This window comes from Nyctereutes procyonoides, unplaced genomic scaffold (genome assembly GCF_905146905.1).
Source record: "Nyctereutes procyonoides isolate TBG_1078 unplaced genomic scaffold, NYPRO_anot_genome, whole genome shotgun sequence".
In the NCBI taxonomy this organism is placed as follows: domain Eukaryota; kingdom Metazoa; phylum Chordata; class Mammalia; order Carnivora; family Canidae; genus Nyctereutes; species Nyctereutes procyonoides.
The window spans coordinates 8,090,167-8,118,072 of record NW_026575082.1 but is presented as its reverse complement, the minus strand read 5'-3'; the positions used below and the strand labels follow the sequence as shown (position 1 = coordinate 8,118,072).

The 27,906-nt window shown below is 37.8% G+C and overlaps 1 protein-coding gene across 1 annotated transcript in view; it reads left to right on the top strand.

The window, feature by feature from the left end:
* The window catches only part of LOC129514655 (docking protein 6), a 363,401-nt gene that overhangs the window by 286,538 nt on the left and 48,957 nt on the right, over positions 1-27,906 (top strand). Inside the window, exon 7 of the mRNA XM_055333417.1 lies at positions 8,256-8,373. Within this exon, the coding sequence (XP_055189392.1) occupies positions 8,256-8,373 (118 nt within the window). The remainder of the gene's footprint in view (positions 1-8,255; positions 8,374-27,906) is intronic.

Here is a 27,906-nt window from a genome sequence, read left to right as displayed (position 1 = left end):
GGATGAAAACGTCTCAAGGAAAGGCAAAGTGAGAAGAGTACAGAAGACAGAAAAAATGAAGCTGGCTTTGTGGAAAACGAATTCAAATAGCGATGAGAAATTAAGGGAATTTACCCTCCTGGAGTTATGGTTTATTGCAGAACTTACCCAAGTAAACCCTTGAAACGATTTTTGTGTGTGGGTGTGTCTAAATAGTTCCATGAATAGGGAAATATTATTACATCCCATCGATTCTTTTTTTCACATTTTAATATCTCTCAAGTCAAATATGAGTTACAGTTTAATCGATAGCTGGATTCTTTTGTAGTGCTACATAAAACAGTGTTTTGTCTTTCAACTGATGGCATCTTAAAAAATACCACAATACTTCTTTTAGGAAGTATTGTAAAGACACTCAATTGTTAGTCCCAAGTATAGCCAAATAATATCATTCAATTCATGTCATGTACATTTATCTTTTGAGACCATGAGTACCATGGGCTTATTTATAATTTGGTGAAGAAATGAGAAAGCCTTCCAGAATGGGCTCTCTCCTAGGCAGTTTGGCTCCCTTTCTAGTGCAGTCACTCTTCGTACCCACATTTTACAGGAATCTCTATCTGCTACAAAAAAAATTATAACTAGTTTTCCTACACTGAAAATCTGAAAAATATGGACGCATAATACCCATGATGAATAGTACACAGAAAAATTTTAACACTTTTTGCAATTTCTTTTCTAGGTATATACATATAGAACCTTAAGAAATTCTAAGAAAGGTTTATATGTGTGATTTGTGATTGCAAGTGGTGTGTAATATCTAATATATAGGAATATCTGCTAATAAATTCATTCTTCAAAGTTCTATTCATGATTCTGTTGCTCAATATTATCAATTATTAATCATAAGACAAGAACCTTCATTACTACTGACAATGGCCGGTTGGTTCCCTGCTGGGAAATGCCATTTGCATATTTGTGAAATTTTCTTTTACTGATTGGTAGACGCTGATTGTAATGAGCCAACACAAGCCCAATTAGAACAAATTATTATAGTTGATAACTAAAGTGGACCTGTGATCCTAATTAATCCATTTACTTACTGGTCCAGAACAATAAAGAAATGTAGTCTCTAAACAAACACACAGACATGAAGAAAAAATACTGATTTCTGTATAAATGCACAAATGAGATGGAAATGGGGAGAGTTCAATGTGTAATTTTTGTAGCAAGTGGTACTGTAACACAATATAATAGTGCAAATTTTATTTATATCATTTTCTTTTTTCTCAAAATTTGCTGTATATCCTCTGGATGCCACTTAAGAAAATGCATTTTAGGGGTGCCTAAGTTAAGCATCTGCCTTCGGCTCAGGTCATGATCCCAGGGTCCTGGGATTGAGCCCTGCGTCGGGCTCCCTGCTCAGCAGGAAGTCTGGTTCTCTCCCTTTGCCAGCTTGTGCTCTTTCTTTCTCTCTCTCAGAGACTCACTCACTCTCCCAAATAGATAAAATCTTTTTTAAAAAAAGAAAATGCATTTAATATATTTTTCATATTTAATCAACTTGATTAGAGTTGATAATGTATAAGAAAAATGACTGCCTGACATAAAAGAGTACAATTTTCTGTGAAAAAATAGTTTTGTTCTTTTATTTGTATTACTAGAATCAAAGAATAATGAGGAAACTCTCTACAAATGATTTTCTCTCGTTTTTTAATATGATGGTCTTATTTATTCATGGGCATACAATCTGCTCATGGCAATTATGAGAATGATTTCCTTAAAGAAAAACAATAAGTTTCAAAGGTGAATCAAGATAATTCAGCATACAAACATATAATTATGGCATTTACACATACAACCCAAAGAATCAGGCTATCTTCTCTTTGGGACAATGCTGTAAAATAGAAGAAAAAATGTAGGCCAGTAGTGGGAAAACCCACTATAAAATTGTGAGAATCACATAGGGAGTTAATTAAGCTTACTTTCAAAAAACATGAGCAAAATAAGGATTATCAATTTATGGAATGTATTCAGTGAATGCATATGTATTAGTTGAAGCACTGCACCATAGTGGCTAAACCAGGTAGACTCTAGAAAAAGAAAGAACCGTGTGACCTTGTGCAAGGCACTTACCTTTGCTATGCCTTAGTTACCTTTTAGTAAAGGGGAAAAGAAAGAGCAATAGTAATATCTGCTCAGTGTCAGAGTACCAGCCGGTCTTTGGTAAAAGCCCAGTTATTAGCTAAGTCATAAAATGACTGGCGAAAGAATAAAATTTAGCTTTGTTTTTAAGTGGATTAAATTTTATAGCCACTGTTAAAAGTTCATCCCAGCTCTCATGATGTGCAGATATTGGAAATTAATTATATAAACTTTAATACAGCCTCTAGATATTCACACATTTCAAAATCTAAAGACAATGAACATTTTATTTACAATATCTATGAAATTGAATGTTTCAGTATGTATTCATCATGTTTCCTATATTCAGAGAGTAGCTCTGTGAATGCATCTGTTTACAAATAGATAGATGATTGATAGAGGAGGAAAGAATATACATATTCTTAAAGGCATTACTGATTACAGGTAAGAATGGCGTTCAAAGTATTTATGCGTATGTAATAATTCCTGATGTTATTCTACAGCTCAGCTTTTTTACCCTCCATGAAACTATTGTGGCCAATACATGCTTGAAAACATAAAAGAATAACCTCCATTTTGGTTCAAGTATAAAGAGAATAATTCTCTGCAAAGTCCAATTCTAAATGACATCCAACAACTTCCATTAAATGATTCTATAAATGATGCTGTGTTTGTACCAACTCACCAAGGTGTCTTCTAATTCCTTTTCATTTATCTTGAATAAAATGGAAGATTAAGTGTGAGTTGTCCCCTATTGAAAATTAAGTCAAGTCTGTGAAAACCCAATTGCCTGTAAACCTTCAACTTCAGAGGACTGTTTGAATAAATCCAAACAGTGCCGAGCTTGGCTGCCTGAAGGTCTCTGGAGTTTCTATTTCTATATAGTTTTCAAGTTTCATGAGCTTTTTTCCAAGAACAAATAAACTCAATGTTCTCAATGGGGACTGCATTTGTATTCACCATTTCCTTATTAAGCAACATGACTTTTTTTTTTTTACCTCTAACGTACATGTCACATGTTACCTTAGCATGTACCCTGGCCACTTGTATTTTTCAGTGCTTCTCTATGGCATATTCCCCATCTCCCCCGTTCCTCTTATTTCAGACACAACAGCAAACATGTTGACATATCCACTCACATCTCTTTAACTCTTTGTTGTACCAAAAAAGCTGAGACTGTGCTTTCCTGGCTTATGTTATTTGTGTGTCTAAACACACACACACATACACACACACACACACACACACACACCCTGCTACGAGCATTGCTCACTAGTCTCCCACCTGTGTCCTACCTGTCCCACCTGCCCATACTGACCATCTATTCATATTTATTGGATTTTATATACTCTATTTTTTTTAAGATTTTATTTATTCATGAGAGACACACAGAGAGGCAGAGACACAAGCAGAGGGAGAAGCAGGCTCCCTGAAGGAAACCTGATGTGGGACTTGATCCCACTACCCTGGGATCATGCCCTGAGCTGAAGGCAGATGCTCAACCACTGAGCTATCCAGGCGCCCCTGGGTTATGTACTTCTATTAAGCTCTTAGACTTAGATCTAAGAATGTGACCACCTTCATTGCCATTTCTTCCATGGCTCGGTTTGGACACATTTCCAGGTCTTGACCACATGTATGCATAGATACCTCTGGTGTGAGCCGCCTGTCCCATGTGGCAACAGTAAGCCGGCAGTTTCTACCGAGCATTTCAGATGGGACAAACATAGTGCTCTTCACTTTAAAAGCATCATCTTATGAAATATTTATAACAACACTTAAGGTAGATTATATTAATTCCAATTTAGAGATAAGGAAAAAAATGATTCTTTAAAAAAAAAAAAAGTAAGGACATTGTCTGAGGTCAAATGACAAAGCAATGATAGAGTTGGTGTTTGCTAACAGTTGTGCTGATGCCTAGCCGTGCATGTGTGATGACTCCAGGGCTGGGCCACCCCTACTGTGTGTTCTCCTCTCAACAGAGGGGAGAATCATGTGTGTTCCTGCCTTGGCCCAAAGGAACTGACCCAGTTGGTGCAATTCTCCCCTTATCTGCTCCCTGAAGAAGAGAAGTCCAGTAGTTTATTTTACAGTTAGCTGTGATGAAGAGGAAATGACAAGGTCGGGACCAAGAGCAGGCTGCCCCAAAATGTGCCACTTTGGCATATTGGTTATTTTGAATTAAAGCAATTTAAAAAACACCATGTGCAAGAAGGACAGTCAGTCCCCTCTCTGTCCCTCTGAAAGCAGGAAACAAATCTCCCCCATGAAAGCCACTCTCCCTGTTCCAGGAGAAAGTGAGACATTCTTATCACCAGAGACAAGGAATTCAGAGCTGAGAAGGCTGTGTTGGCACTTCTTGTTACTTTTTACTAATTTACTACCATAGCCCAAATTCTGTTTTGAGATCCTTATTAACTGAAACTCCCAAAGTTCAGTTTTCTTTGTCATGGCAGTTCCCCATAGATTTATTGTCTATTTGTCTAAAAGTACAAAAACATCCTGCCTTCATCATTTCCTTGGGCCTCAATTTCATTACTGGGCCTCCATACACACATAATAAAACTTTGGGGATTTTTCCCTGTGAGTCTGTCTTAGGTAAATGTAATTCTTAGTCCTGCTAGAAGACCTTGAAAGGTAGGGATAGAATTTTTCCTTGTCTTAAACATCATAGTCTTTAGTGCCTCCGAGACATCACTCACAATGTCACTGTGAACAAATTATATTATCCCTCTGGGTCTCATTTTCCTTGTCTGTAAAGTTCAGATGGCATAATTATTGATAATTTATATGGATATCAAATGGAACAACATATGAAACCAGTTTGCACATTGCCAGGCATGTAAGAATGACTCATAAAATGCTAATATATCAATGCTAACTTCTTCCTCTCCCAGTAACTCTCCCAGTTATTGAGATTTGTGTCTTTAGTGCTAATAGGACTTTAAATTGTCTAATCAATGATTGGGGAGATATAGAGGAAAAGTAAAATTAATTGGTTAGCAGGGATTTCTTTTAATATACAGATGAATTTATACAGAGGAACACAAATTAGCATTAGTGTTTATCACAGGTGGAAGCAGAGACTCAAAACAGCAAAGGAAAATTGCAAAAGGTAATAAGGTAACCTGGATAATTATTTTGGTAAAAGCAGGAAAAGGCTCTGGTGGCCAGTAACTTGACAAAAATTACACCAGTTTTCAGGATCTATCGCTTTTTCTTGGCAGGGTGAGTGCTTTCAAAGTACAGAGCTATATTCTCACATATTGTAACGAGTTGGAGAGGAAGCTCATTTTCCCTAGAGAGATCGACCTCAAAGTCCAAAGAGCAGTGAACTCAGAAATCAAGAGAACTGATTTCTGTTAGTGGTTCTACAGTTGGGATTTTATCTTGAGCAAATCCCTGAATTTGGGGGGTTGTGATTTTCCATCCATACAATGAGAAGTGCTGGGCTCTCTAAGAAGAGTTCAAATCTCAAATTACATGACCCATGCACACAGTAAGCTTGGGCTTCCTCCAACCATGGCGTCCTCAGTAACTCAGGACAGTGGAGGGAAGGAGAATCACCCTTAGAGGTCATCAGAGACATGGCCAAAACAGACATAATGTCATGTCTACATTGCATGATTCCTCAAAGCAGTCATCAGTCACCACAGATTTAGGAGGGAGCCCAAACACCCTGTGTCTGAATGCAGCTATCTTCAGTGCTCCACAAAAGTAATGCATATTTGGTACTCCCAGTGACACAACTTTATTGAAAGGCACAAAGCAGAATGGCTTGATGGTCCGTGAGCATACTCAATACCTGGTTTTGAACAATGACTGAGGAATGGATTCTGTGATGTGTAGAGGAAGATTTAAACATCTGAGGTGTGAGTGGACAAGATTTGTACCATGGATAGAGGTGGGGAGATTATAGACATGTTTTCAAATACAGACACTTCATTTTTCCAAATTAAGTATTGAAGTAGAATAAAAGGGAACTAAAGACACAAGGGAAGACAAAGAAGGTTAATGGGCTCCTGTAATCTGAAATCCTTGAAGACCAAGACATACGGACATGAGGCCGAGAAACAATAGAGGGCGATTCAGGTGAATTATTTTAGGGCGGAAATTTCCAACTTATTTATTTCCAGAAAAAAAAAATATCTACGTGTTTCCATGATGCTTAAGACCGACCATTTGGGAAGAAATGTGTTTCCCAGAATTAAAAAAAAAATAGAAGGATAAGTAATTTGGGGAAGAAGAATTAACCACCAAAGACTCACTGTATGCTAATAAATAGCAATGTATTAGGAAAAAATAAAGGGTAGACAGAAGTATGGTTCATACGAGATTTGATATATGGTTGATTAATATTTATTAATAGGCATTGCTCATGCTAACTAAAGACGTTGTGTGTTGAACTCAGCTTATGCCTCACCTGAGAAATTGGCTTTCAAGGTGAAAGCCCTCTTGTCCCAGTGATAATTTTGTAAAATGAGCCTTACCCCTATCCCTCACAGTCGTGGATAAACTGTGTACCAGACACTTTTAGCAGACAGAGCCCCACCCACAGAGATTCTCCCAACCGTTAGGTCTGGGCTAAAACCAGAAGTGTGTATGGTTAACAAACACCCCAAGGATTCTGGAAAGCACTGCCCTATTATAACCTAGAAAATCGGCTTCTCCCCCAGGCCTCCTACCTACCAACCATGGGATGTAGGTATGGTTAATACATCTATTTTCACAACAAGAAGGAAAACTTTGATATATATCAAATTTTGAAAAAATATAAAAATTAGTTTACAATGTTTGCTACTTGGTGGAATCTTCTGAAAAAATACCTTCAACAGGACCGGACTTTTAAATTCACTGAGTAGGGCACTTTTGTGACAAGACATAGCAGATCTGGAAATGTCTCCCTGCTAATAATGTGAAAGCAAATAAATATGTTCCCACCCTTTGGCTTCATCGTTCCATTAAAATGTAAAAACCTCTTAGCTTCCTATGGCTCCAGCGGGCCTGTTCCAACATATCAGGTGCTTACCTGACAGCATCTTCCATGAAGGGTGTTATCACGACGCAGAGTATGGCAAGTGTGGGAGGCGGGACAGTGCACGAGGAAAGGGCACATCACAGGGAGCAGACGGGTCTCTAAGGTTAGACTTGACAGACATGATCCTCATGGCTCCCACTTCTGCCAAGAGTCAGGGATTAAAAGAGGAGGAAATGTGAGCTTTCATTGATTAGAGGATTGCCCATGGCCTGTCAGAAAGTGAATATTTGCTCAGATTGCATCAGAGAAATGTGTGCTTAGACCAAGTAAAACTCCTTCCGGATGTTTTTAAAAACCTGGGGTGAATCAATAAAAATACATTTCTCTCTCGAAAATGCAGTATGAAGTATTGTTCTCCTTGAACTAATCATATGCTTGAGCACCTGAGCGACATTGTGTTGATCTCTGCAGCTAACCTTAAAATTTATGTTTCAAGTAAGAACATCTGGCACACTTTCATCACAGAGCTTCTCAGGGAAAACACGTGTTTAATAGCTAAAAGATCCTTTTGCAGGAGCCAGGAGAAGGTCCACTCAAGAAAAGATCCATTGGGTGAGGGTGGGAGGAGATGTCCAGAAAAATTGTAAGACACTGAAATGGGTGAAAGGGATTAATGGGATCCAGTGTTGGGGGCCATTAGGGAGTATTTGTTTCTGAAAGGGCTTGCATCTCCAATCTGAGTTATTTTATAATTCAATAAATTGCAGAAAGCTGATAGTAATGCAAATAATTCTTGTGCATAGAAATGCAAATAAGCTTGTCTGATGGGGTACAACTGGTTATTGTTCTGGCTACTTGCCAGCGTTCCTGATTGGCCGTATGCCCTTTGAATTCTCCTTGGCATCAGTTGTACCACCTTTTTGTTCTTTCTAAATTAACGAATGAGATTAAATTGTCTACAAGTGTTCATTCCATATGTTTGGAGTCATGATTTTCCTTTTTTTAAAAAAAAGTTAACCTTAGCAGATGAGGCGGGCATCTGTAACAGATTCTATCATAGGTTCCCTCACATTCAACCCTCAACTTCTGAAAGAACAAATATCAGTGTAATGTTTTGCATAAAGCCTGACACGTTTCCTTTTTTTTCTTTTAGCTTCAGACAAGCTTGACTGAGCCAATGACGTTATCCAAATCGATATCTCTTCCTCGTAGCGCGTACTGGCATCACATCACTCGTCAGAACAGTGTTGGAGAAATCTACAGTTTGCAAGGCAAGTAACTTGAAAATAATCAAGCAGCACCTCCATTAGCCTCCTACAGGTGGGCCAGGAGTCATGCAAATTGCTTTGCTTGCTTTTCCTCCATTTTCATTTATCAGCTGTCACTGGCCACAGTGGGAGCTCTGAGATTTACAGTGGCTTTTCTAAAGCTATCATTTCATAGACTCATGGTAGAAATTATTCCGAAAGTCACTGAGGGCTAAGGGCCCTATTTGGCACAGGAACTTGACTAGAACATTATACAAGACATATCATCAGGAGACAAAAGCAGCAGATATTGGGGTAACATGTTTCATGCCATTTTACAAAGGAGACTTTCTTAGCATCCTTCATTTCTTAATAGGATTGACTATCAGTTCAGGAGGCTGATTTCGGGCTGTGTAATAAAATGCTACATAAATGTACTCACAGAAGTCTTAAGGTTTAGCCAAAGCTTTGACACAGAAATAACTCTGGAGGGTGCCAGGCAGAGGACAAGTGTGAATACTTTGCTTCTGTGTTTTTCCTGATGATGAGTGTTTAATTAACTAAAATGGGAATGGTTTACCCGATGAATCAGATTTGTAGATAGCAAGTATTTGATCAAGAACAGCACAAAAACTTAGCTTTAGCATTTTTTTCCTCCTATTCTCTCCCTATTGTCTTAGAATGAATAATCTTATCCTTCAGATAAAATACTCAGCTGCAAGCGAATATTTGACTAACAGTCACCCAAGACTGAGGGAAATGGGAATTTAGAAAAATAAAGCTAACAAAGCACAGCTGAAAAAATTCATCCAACACAGATTTTTTTTTTTTTTAAGCATAGAAGATTTGAATGTAATAGGCACCCAGTCAGTATCTGTTGAAGGAATGACCAATATGACCTTTGGCACAGTTAGAATGTTTTCCATTTCATTAGAATGCAGAATGTTTTTCCATTCACACTTTAACTGTTGCTCATATTAACGGCACTAAGTGTTTCAACAACAACAAAATGTTTTGGTGATAAGGAAACTGAAATGATGTTATTTTTAAGGCAGTATTTGCTTGCCAGGATTTCAAACCCAGACTGATGGAATTTGGTCAGTGGGAATTAGTGATTAAAGATACATTCTGACAGGAAAAGGAGTCGGAACAATTTTAGTTGTTTGGTGATGACACTTGCATTTTATATCTTAAATGAAACCTCTTATGGTAGTTATCTTTTTTGCATTATTTCTTTGCATGAGAAAATCTTTAATAGGATAAGGAGTAGAGGACTGAGGGAACCCTTGACAATTTTGTGGACCAGAAAGAAGAAACCCATATTTTCCTCTTTTCCTTCCCACCATGAATGTCAGCAACCACACACTGAAACTGCCTGAGTCATGATCTTAGGAAATTAATCTTGCTTGTTCCTGTGATTAGATTTCATTAGAAAATATGCTTTTAATGTAAGGCTATTTTTATTTCAACATAAACCTATATATGAAATTATTGTTAAAAACCAAAATTAAACTGAGTAAATTATACATACCACGTTGGCTTTATTCAATGATTCATGAATGGACAGCATGCCAGCCTGCAGAGAGAAAGGAAGTCTGAGGAGCTATATATAATGAAAGACTTTTATAGGCAAAGGGAGCAGGGATAAGGAAGTTCTACTGGTCAAGAATGGATTGGGTGTAGCAAGGTCACTTTCCTTGAGGGGATGTCAATGTCAGAATACCTCACTAGTACTGACCAGTTAGTTCCCCCACTGGCTTTTAAGATACTATTTCTAGAAGAGCTGAAACTGTCCTAAGTCTCAGGTAGGCGTTATGAGGCTTAGTCTAAGTGACTCCATATTGAGCCTATTGTCTTGTTTTTAACGATATTGATGTTTAATAAAGTAAAAATAAAACCATAGAACATTTTCATGAGAAAACACAAATGAGCAAATTTCTAAGCAAAAAGAAAGTGGAAAAAAATAGAGAGGGTGACAAAACATGAGAGACCCCTGACTGGGAAATGAACAAAGGGTAGCGAAAAGGGAGGCAGGCGGGGGGATGGGGTGACTGGGTGATGGACACTGAGGAGGGCAGGGCACTTGACGGGATGAGCACTGGGTGTTATACCATATGTTGGCAAACTGAACTTGAATAAAATATATATATATATATATATATAAAGAAAGTGAAATGATAATACAAATAAGTTGGAAAAGATTGGAACAAATGTAGTAGTAACTTTGGGTTTTGACAGGAGCTTGGTTATAATTCCAGGAAATGAAGGATTGTTGTTATCATGGTAGTGTGTGGGGAACTTTTCTCTGAAGGGACAGTGGACAATTAGGCTGGTATATAGCATCAGAAATAATTTTGTACGCATCCAACAGAATAATGCCAGGGCACATTTAAATTCCTCAAAATATTAATGAAGACTTGCAGGAGGGCAGAGTTGACTTACAATTCAATAGAATCAACTGATTAGAACACTCTAGAATCTATCGCACCGATAATAATTTCCAGTAAAGGTGAGGGTTCAAATGCTTTACCAATTATGATGAACAGTTTGCCTGTCTAGTCTCAAAAACACATTCTTCCTTGGTTATTTGTTGTTTCTGTGTAACAAAGAAATATGGGTCAACTAAAGTAAGTACTGCAAGTCCAATAAATATGGAAGGTTTTTTATCTAAATTACATTTTACTACACTGTGGCTTTATTTTTGTATCATATGCTTCCTAGAGCAATATGTTTTACCATTTCACATACCCCTCATTTTATGCTTGTATCATATATAGAGAGATATAACCATCCAGATGGATAGCTAGATTACAGGTAAGTAGATAATATATAATAGATAAGAGACAGATGTAAACTTGTTAGTGATGCTTTGACAAAGCTGATATATTTTCCTCTCCTTTTGTTGTGTTGAGGCAGTCAAGGTAGCAGAGGATAAGAGTCTTTTGACTATAGTTTGTTTTTTTGTTTTTTGTTTTGTTTTGTTTTGTTTTTACTGGTGTGTAGTCTACACAGGAATCCGGGCAGGATAAAACTACCAAAACAGGAAATAAAAATAGAAAGAAAAGAAAGAGAAAGAAGAAAGAAAGAAAGAAAGAAAGAAAGAAAGAAAGAAAGAAAGAAAGAAAGAAAGAAAGAAAATAGGAACCTTAGCACCCCTTCTTCATACACACCTACATTTTTTTTCAATGAACCACATTTTGAAGTGTAGCTGTTTTGCATCCCACTTCCTTAGATGCCATGAAGGGGCATCACTTCTTCACAAAGAGGAGAATATAGTGTGATTTTTCCCAAGTCAAAGGAAACATTGGGTGATGGTGGGTGTTACATTATCAAGTAAACTGCAGGTAACATTGAAGAATAGAAATGTATCCTTAGAATTTTTCATCATATTTTCTACATTCTAACTCTGAAGCTGAGATCAATATGAATTGCATTCAGCAAGCTTTCATTCATAAGGTAAAGGGGGAAAAACTCTGTATATCTAAAGCTTGATAGATTGGGATTCATTAATAAACAGCACATGTACTAGAACTGAAAAAAATATTCATGGTGTGAAAACAAATCTATTCTACATTAAGACATACCTATAACTTCGATTGCCTGTCACCCACAAAACTGTACTTGTTCAGTTTTATTGGATTCATTTCTGTCATCCATTCTATAACTCTAGAAGCAAGATACTCTCTAAAAGACAAACGTATCGATACTGACATCCTGCGTTCACTTTAATGGTTGGAAAAGAAGGGCAATATCTCTCCATGCTACTCCCAGAATGGTGCTCTGAAAGTATAAGTTTTTATGGTTTCTCTGTGGTATCCCAGCTCTCTGGAGTCTAAAGATTGACAAAAAAAAAAAATAATTGGCTTTAGCAGGTCAGGTACAAGTTAGCTAAGGATTTAGGCAGTTTCTCTGTAAAATCCCTACTCCTGATGGCTTCTTAGCGGTTGCATCACATCACTTCTTGCAGGTGTAAGTAAAGACTTTTCCTCTTCCCAATTTTTGCCAGATAATAAGGATGATTAATTTTGTGACTTATGTATTTATGAAAAATGTTTGGTCCACAATATGTTGTAGAGATGCTTTCTGTAGACTTGGGGAAACCATACACTTCAAGGAAAGGAGATATGATTTTGAACTCTTGACTCAAAAGGAAATGCCACTTGTTTAATATTGCTAGAAGTGCAATTTGTGCTCTAAGGCCTTCAGCAGATGTGGTGAGAGCACAAAGAACACTCAAAAAGATTAAAAAGGTGAGACGGAGTGGGGGAGAAAACGAAAAAGGAAATAGAAATGAAACCCCATAAGGAGGATAGAGGTTTTCTCCCTTTGAAAGTCATCCCCTTGACTTGTGGTCACCATTCTTGTGTTTATGTGACAGATTGTGTAGCAGGGTCTTAAAATCGGGATTTGTGAAGATAGCAAAGCATTTATTGAAAATGATGGATCAGGTATCCCTGGGTGGCGCAGCGGTTTGGCGCCTGCCTTTGGCCCAAGGCGTGATCCTGGAGGCCCGGGATCGAATCCCACATCGGGTTCCCGGTACATGGAGCCTGCTTCTCCCTCTGCCTGTATCTCTGCTTCTCTCTCTCTCTCTCTCTCTCTCTCTCTCTCTCTCTCTCTCTCTGTGACTATCATAAATAAAATTTAAAAAAAAAAAGAAAATGATGGATCAATCTAGTAAAAACCACTGAGGGTCCCAGGCTCATTGCAGGTGCTCCCTGAGTCTCTGTTGAATGCAAAAATGAATTTATGAATGCGTTAGAGAAGATATACGGAGGGGACACCGTGCGACCACATCTCCTCCCTGAGGAAATTCCTCACTCCTGCTGTGGAAGGAGTCATCACATGGGGTCCCACATGCAGCCCATCCTGGGCACCCCCTTCCCCTTCACCCTTTGGCTCGTCTGCCTCTCACTCTGGATGGCTTGGAGTCGCAGACACTTGCTACTGCTGCTAGCACAGGAGGCGCTATGAGATGCTGTGGCTCCACCCCGATAACCTGGTGGCCTCATTTCTTCTCTCTCCACCTGCTGCTTTCCCTCTGGACAAATTCTTCCACGAGCTACACTGATGTCAAGGTGGAGGGGACAAGTAGGTGGGCTGTATATGGTCCCCGAGCGAGGGGGCCTTGGGACCGTGTGCCGTCTTTAAATTCTCCCTAACAGCTTCATCACTTATATTTACACGAAGTTATATGGGATATACTTTGACTCATTTGTAAGCAGCTTGAACAACCTCGCCGTTTGGATCAAGGAGATGGGGCGGGATGCCACTTGTAAAAGTGGTAACTTTTGGAGTTGTGCTTTCATTAACACGGATTAATATTCACCTGCCAGCTCTGAATCATCTGCGTCCCTCTGCCCTCTCTGGGTCTGTAATTAAGCTGCAGACCCCGAGTCGGCGCAGCGCTGCACCTGATTACACCGAAGGCCTTTCACGCTCACCGAAAGGGCATCAGTGGCTCCAATTTCTCAGAAGGACAGGATGCAAACAGGCAATTAGAATTAGAGATAACCTTCAGAAAACAGTAACTAGAATTCTGACACCGAGCAGGGAAGTAAATCAGAGGATTCACTGGCTCTTCGCTCGACTCTGACCCTCTGTCCTTCCCGGGCCACTCAGTGGCAAGTTCACACTGCTTGTAAATCATTTCCATCAAGACCTTCTGCTTACATTTTCCTCGTGTGATGTTTTCCAAATTGCAAAGTTAATAAAAGCCTTGTATAGCACATGAGGGAAACAAACAAACAAAAAAAAAAAAAAAGGAAAGAGAAAAGAAAATTGCACCAATGGTAAAAAGGAAGCTGCACAGGTTTCATGTCTGATGTCTACACTGGCAGGTGAGTCGGTCACAGCAAGGGGTAAGAGCCAAATGCCCTGCACATCCTCTGTGAGGTCCCAGCCCGCTGGCGGCAGTGTGGCAGCAACCCCCAAAACATGAGCCATTCGCCAGGAGCAATGCTTTCTAGTAAACCTTCTTTATGAACAGTTACTACATGTCCTCACCTTGGAAGGGTAAGCCAAAGGCAACAAATGCCTCCCTGGATTTCGTTTTTTTTAAAGATAAGTGAATTGATTGCTCCTCAAAATAGACATCATAAAAATGCTCCGAATGTTCTCACTGTGACATGTTCTTCACATGCCAGGCATCAATAATCACTCCTTCTGGACGTTTTTGCATAACTTTAACATATCAGTGTGTTTGCTTATAAACCCTCTTCTTCCATTTGTTTGTGAGGGAGCAACTTCAAAAGATCTTTATCCTCAGGGCTTAGCCAAATTTGGGGTTCCGTCATTGTGAAGAAGCACCGTCGGTAGGTTAAAATATTGGGTTTGGGAGTTAAATAAACCTGAGTTTGAATATCAACTTGCCCACTGCTGAGTTGTGTGACTTTGGGCAATTTCCTTCATCTGTCTAAGCCTCATTTTCCTCATGTCTACAATGAGGATAATAGTACCGATCATGGCACTTCAATGAGATCATCCACATTAGGTATAGACATTCACCAATTATTAACCATTGTCAACATACTGAAGTAAATTAAATTTCCAAGAAGTTTCTTTCTCTGACAAAGGGAAGTGTGCATCCTATTCCAGTTTATTCTAGTATTTATTTTAAAATATTACAGTTTCTACTGTACATGAGGAATTTTGTCTTGTTCTTAAGACTTTCTAGAAGTCTAGCTTTAAGCTTCTAGTTTTCCCAGTTCCAGAAAAACTAAATCAAACTCTAAACCTAACCTTAAGATTCTAATGCAAGATTTTTAAAAAAATGTCAGGCTTAAGTCTTCAGTTATTTGTTTTCCTCCCATCAGTGAGTTTAAACAAGACATTTGTGCCTCAGATAGATGCACCCCTTCTCTTAGGCCTGATGAGGCCCAGTCCCGGAAGGCCAAGGGAAATTAGAGCCTGTTTTTCAGGCCAAAGAATTGCAAAATCCTGGAAGGACTTTTTTGAGCTCCGTGCAGAGGAGGTGCCCTCACTCCACCCCACTCACCCAAGATCTATTCTTGTTGATCTGGCCACCTTGACTGGGGAGGAGCCCTTCTGAGAAATCTCTTCCTTCCTCCACTAAGGGAGCCTAGTTTTGCTTGAGCCAGTTACTCCTCAATTTGCTCTCTCTCGGGATGCATTCTACTGCTGGACTAAAGGTGAAAGGCAAGATTTAGATTGTTAATTAGGTTCTCCTGACATAGCACAACACAGAGTCTAAAGGCAGCGCACAGTGTGAAATTTAACAAGTTGGCCATTTAATCACTGTTTACCAGATACGTAAAAGTAGTCAATAAACATAGACTAAAGTAAAGGATTCAAGACTTGCCAGATGTTATATAGGATTAGCATCATCTGCCAACGGTCCTATTAAAATAAATTGCTTCACTCTCTTTAATTCAAACATGAAATTGAAATTTGAAGTAAACCTGAAACCTGGTCTCTGTACTTGATTTTTTTTTCCCTCAAGCTTCCCCCCAGCCAGTTTTTTTTTAAATATAGTAGGTAAACATATTAAGTTCAATATTAATCAAACTATTCTGCGAAAAATACATATTCCATTTTATTCCCTAGGAAATAAACCTAGTACATAATATTAATTCAGGGAAAGGTTAATACACCCATGACTGAAGCTTGGCTCTCTTTGTCATGTATGTATGTCCATGTGCACACGTGTACACATATACCCAGATATACATATGCACACACACATACACACACAGAATCATAAGGCTCATCGTTGTCTCACTATATATTGTACATATTAGGCTACACATCACAAAATGTAAAATACATAAAAGAATCTACAGGGGGAAAATGTTCAATTAAATTTTCCCCGACCTCTGTTTCTTGTTGTTTTTATTTTAACCTCAGCTCTATCTCTGCCCCTACAACTAAATGGACCCTATCCCTGGTCATTGGCTTAATAATTGGATTTTCTCTGTTTTGTTTTTTTTTTTCTTTTATTGTCCTTTGTCTGCCAAACAGAGAATGCAGCATCTTGAGACTTAATAATGATTGGAGGATAAGAAAAGATAAGTAACCTCAGGGATCAGCATAATTGACATGGTACTTGCCAGAGGAAAGATTGCAGAGTTAATGTAGATTTAATCCTGCACGTGACCTTCAATGAAGTTCCAAGACTTATCCTACTGCCCTACAAATAATAGATGTGGATTGAAGGTTTGCTGCTACAAACTTTAAACATCCAATATTTAAAACCTAAGAGCATGGTTATATAAGTTTATATAAGAGAAATTCATATTAAAAATTGAAACCATGTGCATATGTGTTAATGCCTATATTTAACACAGGAAGAATAGTATAGTTTGGGAGTATTCTTAACAATTTTTGGTTACCATTGCTATACTATAGTGGTCTGCTAAGAATTTTAGAACCTTCATTTTATTTTTGTTCAAATTCATAATACAAGAAGGGGAAGTTCATTGCCAAACATTAAGTGACATGTCCTTAACAGATATGCTCAAAGATAAAAGGTATATATATGACTTTACAACAAAAACCAAATTTCTTACTGACAGCACAACTCTGTGACAGAAATTGTCCTTAATGTTTCATTCATCAGAAAATGTCATTCCTCCAGATGAGTTGGGGAAGTTGTTTCTCTGGTATACAGTTGAGGGATAGCCATTGTCTGGGGCCCTATCACACCCGCTATAGAATTCCATCTGTGTTCAAAAAAGATGTTGGCTCAGAACACCCTGTGCTTGTATCTGTAACTCTAATCAGTATCATCCTGATTAGTAGAAACTTTGCTTTGAGAATAGTTTATCCTTCCTGAGTTAATTTGTAAATATTTTGAGGTTGTCTAGGTTCTTGATAGTAAAAGTTAGTATTGTTCTTAAATGTGCACACACACACACACACATACACACGCACACAAACCTTACATTTTTTCCAAACAGACAGATGAAGGAAATCCCAGAGTATGATCTGTTTTATTCTCTCCAGCATGCCTCTACATTTATGTTACAACTTCTTTAGGGACACGTCAAATCAACTGAAATGTGTACAAATGAAAATCACAATATGCCATTCATGCCTAATCTACTAGTGATTTCCCAGTCTCGGCATTGACTCTATCCTTCTAAAGTCAGTGAGACACTCTGAGTCCAAAATCAGAGATCTCATCCGAGCTGAGTAATTCACAGGCACCTACCTGTGTTTAATCACACGCTACCCCCCATCTGACAAAGGGGCAGGGGTAGACCACTTCACTGGGGTCAGCAGAGAAGTGCATGGTCTGAAGCACAAGTGGAGAAGTGTAACATGTTTGAAAATTCTTTATAGGACAGAGAGGGATATTTTATATCGTGGCAGTCTGCCACCAACAACATATTATGCTGCATAATTTAACAAATAAAACCTTGTATAAACCACACACTCTTGAGAAGGTAGATTGTTATGGATATAGTTTTTATAGCTGGAGGAAAGGCAGTATCATTGTCAACTTATTTATTGAGCACTTCATTACCATGTCGTGATAGATGACCTTCCCAACAACTGTCTGAAGTAGGTACTAATAAAGTCCCATCTTACAAAGAATGAATCTGAAATGCAAAAAATAACTTGCCTAAGGGCCAAGTAGTAATTTTAACCCACACCGTCTTATTTTTCTAGCTAGACTGCCACCGGGATAGGAAAATTCTATAACTGCCCTTGGGTAACAGGATTGAAGGCAAGATGGAATATAACATTTGAAAACTCTACCCTGCTGCCCAGTTACATTCTCTCTGAACCATAATCAAGGTTTACAAGATTTATTCCTCTGAAAAGGAGGCAACATCTATTCTCAAATGTGCTTTAAATGAGACGACCCAGATGGAAGCCATCGAAGCCATTTGTGGAAAATCCACTGTGTTCAAAGTCAGGTTCTATACGGCTGGGGCACTGCTTTTAAAATTTTCATATAACAGCCTTGCTTCTTTTATGGAACAACTTAAAGCACATTGTATATGTAAATTAGTTGGTTTAACTCCTGAGAGTTGCCATTACTTTTCATTATTACTTTTCAAGCTTTTTAACTAAGTTTTACAGCAAGTTCAAATGTGCCTCCCTCAATTCCAATTTCTTTAGAAATGTCTTATTTTGGAGATTTTAAAATCACTTTCCAAGTAATAGATCTCTTTTATTCCATGCACTCTCCTCTCTCCTGAATATTCCCTTCTCTTTTCTCCAGGCATTAATGCTGATGTGCAGAAAGGCCATGTTACGTTGTTAGTTCATGTGGTTTCCGTCACAAAAGTGTAAAGGTCTTCTTAATCAAGCTTCATTCCCCTTAAATAAGCAAATTTTGTGTCTTCCATTGAAATGTGACTTTCTTTTAATTACTTCTGAAAATCTGCCCAAGTTCCAAGGAATGAGTACTTGAAATTTAACTGAAATTAATATTCAAAATTTTTATTGCAAAATGAACACATCCTCATTAGAAAAAACTCAAGACATGAAGAAATACATGGATGAAAAGTTAAAAATCACCACTCTACATGTATTGTTCACCTTTTAGAATATAAGTATAGCAATATAGATAAAACTAGAAATTAAAATGAAATTCATATATATTTATAAAATTAAGATCATACTTTATGTGAAGTCATTTGTTATATTTTTAAGTCATATATTATCTTGAGAACAAAGTCGAATTATGTGACACTTAAGGACCATATAATATTCTACTGCAAAATCCTAATTTATTTAACCGTTGCTCTCTTGTTCGGTATGTACATTGTATGCTTTCTACTAAAAATGCCACAGTAAACACATTTGCATATAATTTTTGATTACAAGAATATTTCCAGAAGTGGAATTTATATATTTATTTTTTCAATCAATATTTGCCATACTGTGCCTAGGCTTAGGAGATATATCTCATTTACAGAGAACAATACAGATGTGGTTTCCATCCCTCATCCACATCCAGTCTCATAAGAAATACAAGAGCTCAGCCCATCTAGCAGACATATTAATTTGTTCATTGATTCAATGATTATGCATCAAATTGCATTTCTATGCTATTTCCCTGTGGTTGGGGACACAAAGATGAAGAGGAGAAATAAGACACATTCACATGAAAACATACACCAATAATAACCAAGTAAGGAAAATAATGCAGAAATTCAGACATTCATGAGCCTTATGAGGAAGGTCTATCAGAATCATGACAAAGAAAAGGAAATAGCCACTAAATGTCCTTTAAGAAGTGATATTTGAATTCAGGCTCAAATGTCAAACGCAGATAGCCTGCAAAATTTTGAAAGAGAAATTGTAGGCGTAGACAACAACATCAGGCAGAAGCAAGTCTGGTAAACCAGAAGGAAGGCAGGTACATCCAGAGTGAGTAGAGCCCAGGGAGAAAGGCACCCACTGGCCAAGGTGAGTAAGCAGGACTAGATGATGAAGGATACCATAGTGATCTACAATGACAGTTATTAGCTCAACCTGATCATTCTAGTTTTTTTTTTTTATTTACTTATGATAGTCAGAGAGAGAGAGAGAGAGAGGCAGAGACACAGGCAGAGGGAGAAGCAGGCTCCATGCACCGGGAGCCTGACGTGGGATTCGATCCCGGGTCTCCAGGATCCCGCCCTGGGCCAAAGGCAGGCGCCAAACCGCTGCGCCACCCAGGGATCCCGATCATTCTAGTTTTATATGTGTATAATCTCAAAATTTCCCAAAGGAATGTTTCATCAAGGGTTTGGGGTGTGACACCTTCCTGCTGGATCATTCTCTTTTATAATTATACAACACAATGCAGCTCCTTTTCCAGATTCTGTTTTGCCTTGTCTTCCACTTACTTTCAGCATTTCTGTGCCCTTAGAGATGTGTTATGATCACAACGGGACTTTTAAAACTCAAAGTATGCTTGTGTTCTTTTATAACAGGAAAATTCAGTCGTCTTTCTTTCGATTCTACATATTATGCTTTTCTGCTCTCTTATTTTATTATTTTGGTTTGTAATACTATCTATTTACTTCTTTCCCCTTCCTTATTTTAGTTTCTTTTAAACATATTTATTTTTACTTTCCTTCTCATCTACTTGTTTGGAATTATGTATATTCTCTTAGTAGTTAACTTAAACTTTTAGTAGGTATACTTGACCAAAAATAAAAATAAATGTAAAGTATAAATGTAGCTCCACTTCTTTTTTTAATTCCTTTCATATTTCATGCTACTATTATTTTGTTTGTTTGTTTGTTTGTTTGTGTAAATAAGCTCCATGCCCAGCATGGAGCCCACAGTGGGGCTTGAACTCATGGCCCTGAGAACAAGACCTGAGCTGAGATCAAGAGTCAGACCTTAACCAGCCAAGCCACCCAGGAGCCCCATACCACTATTTTTTTTAATTTCTTTTCTTTTGTAAGCACTCCAAATATAATCTTTAATACTATTATTGTTGAGATTAGATATTAGATCTACCCATTTGTTTCACTGTTTCTTTGCTCCCGTACTTCAGTCCTTATTTCTGAGTTCAAATTCTTTTTTTATTTTATTTTTTAATTCTTTTTTTTTAAATCAATACATTATTTGTTTTCTTCCATGAGCGTTTTATGTTTAGCAAACTCCATGTTTTGCAAAGACAAATTAATTTCATCTTTATTCTTGCATGATATTTCAGCTGGTTATGGAGTCCTTAGACATTTGAGGATAGTTTTACTGTTTTCTTGCTTCATTTACTGCATCTGGCTTCATTTCCTGAATGACATTTTAGCTAGTTGTGGAATTCTCAGCCACCTGGAGAGTCTTCCATCCCATCACTTTCTATGCTGTTTCATTACTGCCGAGAAGTCTGTCAGTCTAGTTGTTCTTCCATAAGTTAACTGTCTTTTCTCTCCACTTTTAGAAATTTCTTCTTGCGTTTGGAATCAGACAATCTTACCCTCATGCCTCAAACTCTGAATTTCTTTTAATTTTCTTGTTGGAAAGTAATATATTTCTTCAACTGGACAAGTCCTGCCATTCTGCCATTCATTTGTTCTGGATAATTATCACTATTTATTTAAATATTGTCTCATCCTCATTTGCTCTATCATCTCCTTTAGGAATGATTATTAAATTTATGTTTGATATTCATGTTCTGTTCTGTGTAATTAACAATATTCTACACTTTTCATCCCTATGATATCTTTGTGCTGCATCTGAGTGATTTCCTCCATCATACACTTCACTCTGGATTCACTCTGGATTCACTCTGCAGCTGTGTCTACATTAGCACCTCCACCATTCATTGATACTTTTAATAATCTAGATGCTGTAATTCTGTGAATTGCATCTACTATTCTTTTGCAATGGCTTGTTCTTTCTTGTTGATTTAAATTTCTCTTATTTTTTTTTTACATTTTGTACCCCAAAAGTCTCTTCAGTCTCTAGTAGATTCATACTTTAATCCCTTTGGAATTGCTCTAGTACCCATGTTCATCCTGTTATCATGACTGCTGACTCAGAGTCTTTTTGAAAAAAAAATATTTTTTAAATTAATTTATTCATGACAGACACAGAGAGAGGCAGAGACATAGGCAGATGGAGAAGTAGGCTCTCTATGGGGCTATGGGGTGCCCGATGTGGGACTCAACTCCAGGACCCTGGGATCACAACCTGAGCCAAAGGCAGATGCTCAACCACTGAGCCAGCCAGGTGCCCCTGACTTGAAGAAGCATTCCACTGGGCACGTTTTAATATCTGATTATAAACTCATCCTCAGTAAGAATTGCATTTCTGTAGGAATCTAGTTGCTCAGGAGTGAAAATACTCCCCCAGAGTAGTTTCATGTTGTTGATGAGGTTGAACCAGTTGGAACTGCCACTATTCGAGGCTATCCTTGTAAATAATAGTAATTTCATGCGGCTCAATCTAAAAAACAAAATAAACTGAAAATTTGACAGTCATAATGAGATTCTGGAGAAAACACATTTGATAAAAATTGTTAGATAATGTGAAAAAAGTTTCTGAAGAAATAGAAAAATGAACAACATAAAACAAGCTTGAGCAAAAACAAAAATCAGAGAAAGCATATCACTCTTAAACATCCATGGAACAGTAATGAAAAATGTGTGAGATCACAAACACATCACAATGTGTCTAAAATAATCATAAGCCCAAATAAATAGCATATGCTCATATTTCCCCATCTTAATGCAATAAAAATAGAACTCAATAATTAAAAGCCAAAAAGGCCTATACTTTTGGGCTTCAAAAATGCATCTATATGATCTTGATTCAAAAAAGACACAATAAGAGAACATAGAAAATATTAGAACTTCAAGACATTATAAACACCACATCAAAACTTAAGAGAGCTAAACTGGTAGTTAGAAGAAATGTTATAGCCTATGTTATAGCCTTAAATATCCTAAATGGTCTTAAATATTTAGAAGAGACTAGGGATAGAAAATTAACAAGCTAAGCACTCAACAGGATAGGTTTGATGAAGATAATACCAAAAAGAAAAAAATTCAATCTCACGTATAAACATGGATACAAAATGCATTAGCATGGTCTAATTAAATTTATCCTAGAAGTGTAAATGAGATTTGGCAAGAAAATATTAATAAATGATCTCATATTAAGAAATTGAAGCTAAAATCTATGTGATATCCTCAATGGGTATATAAAAATGTTTGGTAAAATTCAGTACCTTTTCATAAAAAAAAAAAGATTATCTAGGGCTACCAGGTAATCTTTTCTCACCTGAAAAATGGTCTTTACCAAATATCTGCTACAAATACTATTTCCTGAAATTTAAGAACAAGTCAGAAAGGCACTCTATCATGATCAGAACAGAAATATAGATTTTAAAAACATGAATATTGTATAGGAAGAAATAAGTTATTTGAAGATAATATCTTTTGTCAATGAAAATCCAAGATGAACCACAAATCATGGCATCTCCACCAAAAGAACACTGTACACTATTTTTACTAAAGGAACGAAAGTGAGAGATAAACACAAATATATAAACACAACACAGATAAACACAACACAGGAATTTCAAAGACATTATTCTAAGGGAAATTCTAGAAAAGACAATACTACAGTTACAGTATTTGTAGGTGCCAGTATTAGGGGGATGGGATGATCCAGAAAGGTATGTGAACAAACCATTCAGAAGAAATGTGCTCACATAAAATCTATGTAAGACATGATGTCAATTTCCTTCACTCTTACTGTAATTATCATGGTTCTTTAAAAAGAAGGGAGAGATTTTAGCAGTAATCTAAACACAGAGAGAGAGACAGAGAGAGAGGGAGAGAGAGGCAGAAACACAAGCAGAAGGAGAAGCAGGCTCCATGTAGGGAACCCAATGTGGGACTCGATCCTGGGACCCCAGGATCATGCCCTGGGCCAAAGGCAGGCACTAAACCACTGAGCCACCCAGGGATCCCCGGTAATCTTATATATTAATCAGTATCCCTAAATGACTTTTTCTTAACACATTTATTTTTATAAATATTAAGGAAAATGTCTTCCAGAGGATAACTCTGAAATTAAAGACGTTTAATAAATTATGCATTCTTAAATTCTCAGATTTATTTCATAGAAGTAAAATTTTTATTCATTATATTAACTAGAAATATAATATTCTCCCTAAGTCCTATTACTTATGCTGAAGTTACCCTTTGATTTCTATGTACATAAAGTACTTAGCAAAGCACTTTTTCAGCTATGATTCCTTAGTAAAGTTTCTGACATCACCACCTTCTCTTTTATCCAAGCTTGCAAACCATCGGTCATGTTCAGTTCTTTCTTACCAACAACCAGTGGATCCAGTACTCTTCAATGAGCATTAAGTGCCAATGGAATGCCAGACCTGGGTAGGCTGTGGAGGTGCAAAGACAAGTCAGATGCTTTTCCTGCCCTAGAAGAATAGCTCACAACCATGTGCATTTGCCTGGTACCCTATTGATCTCTACATTTCTTTTGATTCTAACTTCTGCTGGCCATTTGCAATCATCTGAATTCAGCACAGCCAATCCCAGCCCTCTCCTGTCATCTCTTGATCTCTCTCCCATCTGCTCTGTTCCAGTATCCTCCCCTGCTCCATAGTCTTCACTCCAGAGTCACAGTGACCTTTGTAAAGGCCAGTTCTGACCCTGTCATACTCCTGCTAAAAAACTTCAGTCGGAGATTCCCAGCAAAGAAAAGGGGAGGAGGTGCTAAAACCTTGACCATTTCCCCAGTCCCAAACCTACTAAAATGAAGAATCAACATTAAAACAAGAAAATTTTCTCTTCTATAAGAATGGGAAACAGAACCTTAATTCTCAGACTATTAAAAATGTCAGCTAAAAGCAGTAACACTTATACCAAATATTAGTGAAGGATACTAAAAACCTGGAACAGACCTTTCCAGCCTTTCAGCATGGCCTGAGTTCCCTGAAATGCACCTAAAGATGCTCAGCAGTGGGATTTTCTTTTAAGGAAATGGGTGAGCTCACACAGGAGAAGGAAATCCTGAACAACCAGACTTTGGGAAAGAGAAGACTGAGGAAGCTGTGAGATTCAGGCAGCAAAAACCATGCAATCACTAGCAGGACACGGTGGCCCCGAGCACCACTGGCCTGTGTTCCTCTCTCTTCAGGAAGTTGGGGGGGGGGGGCGCACCTGGGTGGCTCAGTGGTTGAGCATCTACCTTTGGCTCAGGTTGGGATCCTGGGGTCATGGGATCAAGTCCCGCATTGGGCTCCCCACAGGGAGCCTGCTTCTCCCTTTGCCTATGTCCTGCCTCCCTCTCTCATGAATAAATAAAAATATTTTAAGAAGTGAGAGGGAGAAATTGATGAAGAGGTTAAGAGTACAGTTATCACAATGAGCACTGAGTAATTCCTGGAAGTGTGGAATCACTACATTGCACACCTGAGACTTTTGTAATGCTGTATGTTAACTCTACTGGAGTTTTTTGGGTTTTTTTTGAAGGACGTGCTCAATAACAAGTATGACCCTGTATGTACATGTCCTGAGAGGAAGTGCATCCTCAAATGATTCCCTCTGGGCCAAAAGAAAAAAGAAAAAGTGAGAGATGCCCCCCCACCCCCTCATGGGGTGCAGTCTGATAAACCAGGTGGTACATCCAGTAGGGCTACTGGGTAAATACATTGACACACCATCCTGATTTTCTTGGAGTCTCAGATTACTAGCCAGCAGAAGCCACTGGGGTGAGTCAAAAAGAGAAACAAAGAGAGCGGGTTTTGCAGTGTTCCACCAGAGACAAGTGAATGGCAGCCATCGCTAAAACCCAAAGGTCTGGGAGGCCTTACAGACCACCCCAATCTCCAGACTTGGCCAGATTTCCACTCAAAAGCAAGACCTAGACCTAGACCTAGCACCGAGGACCACCCAATTTGGTCAGAGAGAGTCTGAGATGATAAACCAAACAAAAGAAACTCCTGCCCTTCATCTGTCATCCCTCCCCACACTTCAGAAGAAGGATAAGCTCTAGAGACAGCTGTCTCATTTACCAACAAACCAAAGCAGAAAAGCTTCAACATAGCATCTGTGAGTAGACAATGCAGACAGTTTAAAGGAAAAAGAAAATTTACAAAGGGAAAAATGAAAAAAAAGTATTAAAAATGCTTCATTCAAGAAAGTAATGAAAATATGCACTCTTTGGAGAACAGTTGAAAAGAGTTGCAAGAAATAACAGAATAGATAAGACAATAGAAAGCATATAAAGTGGGTTAGAGCCCTCCGCAAAGTAAATTAAAAATAACAAAAAGTCCTTCTCACAAATGAACCTCTTAAAAGCACTTAGAAGTCCAGTATTTGAAAAAAAAAAAAAAAAGAAGAAGTCCAGTATTTGTAGTTGGAAAAGCTTATAACAACTTCAGGGCATAATAGACATTGATAAAGTAACAAAGAAATGGATGCAATTAGAAATGGAAAATAATCAAATATGTGTATGACATATATATTTGACATATTTACCAATACATAAATAATAGTATGCACAGTATATATGCCATGTACAGAATTGAACAGATAGTCCTAAAATGGCAAATAAAGACAGAATGTATGTAAAAAATTTTTTTGCCGAAATGAAGAAAGACGTAGGTCTTAGCTCAGGTTTGCTGCCAGGATGGGTTGACATATATGAGAGTTAACTACACGGTGATTCCCAGATGTCAGAGGAAAGCATGAAACAACAGAGACCACAGCAAATAAATTGCAAGAAAAGGATCGTGGAAGAAAGAGAGACAGTGTGGAGAACATACTAAAAACCGGGCAGACAAGCAAACTCACAAACGGGAATAAACGCTAAGTCAGAAATCTGAAAACAGACCTGCAGTTACTGTAAATCACGTGGCTAACCTGGGGAGTAACTGGATCAGTGACTCTGGTTCATACAGCAAACGCTGCTCCTAAAATGCAAGTGACCACTCTGAGAGGAGGGTGGCAGGGACGGGTGTGAAGAACAGGAGTGGTTAGGAGGCTCTTCATTGGTTTTCGTCTTGGTAAATGATACTAAGTCCTGCAGGAATCCTTATATCTGGACTTAATTTTTCTGTCTTGTGAATTTACATTTGACATATTTTTTTTTAGAACATCAAACAATTGATATCTTATGCTACACATGAGAACTTATTTACTATGCACTAGAATCCATGTTAGGGGCAGATTATATAGAGCTGAGATTTTAAGTGAAAGCCACATGATCATGTTTTAGATTTCCAAAAGTGTGCAGGATGGGGAAAGTTCTGTGTTTCCAGTCTAGTTATTTTTCAGTGGACACAAAGATGTGGATATTTTGGGGCTGTCTACTATAGATCCACATGTGGTAGCTATGGGATTTCTTAGCCTAGCGAGGTCTCCACTGACTTCTCTGTTCACTGAATGACAGGTGGCCATTTGTTAGAAAGATTATGGTGTCCACTATAATGTCTTTGCAATACCTGCAAACACTTTTCAACTACCAAGAGAAAATACTTTGAAAATAGTTTCCAAATTCCAACTGATCATCTGCTTTTCCTCCTGAGACTGTTCAAAGAAGTCAGAAGGTCATTTTCCTTGACAAATAATTTGCACTCTTTTATGAGAGACTTTTTTCTTTAATGCTATAAAAATACTTTTTTTTTCACAAAGTGAGCACATAGAACTTTTAGTTGATAAACTTGACTATTTGATGATTTCTCCTGTGACATTTCCTTAGATTTCTTGAAAAAAAAAATATATATATACACCCTGGGTAATGTATTTAATGATTCAGTACTACCTGTTTTTAAACTTTTTGCCATAAGGCAGCCATATGAGAAGTGAAGGAATATGTGTCCCTGAAGAGTCTGAGAGAAAAATCAAATCAGCCCTCCAAAAAAGCAAAATATCTTTAAAATCTTATCTTAAAAAGTTATAATTAATCCCTATTCTCCTCCATGCTCTATGCATGTACATTTTAGACTAAATACATTCAACCTCAATGCTAAACTTGCTTCTTAGGGTATCCATTACCCTTGTTCTAGTTTATTTTTTGAGTTAATGTGCATAGCATCCACAATAGTATTTTTGAAGAAATTGCTGAGACACCTCTTAGATATTTTTAAATCCTCCAGTGACACAG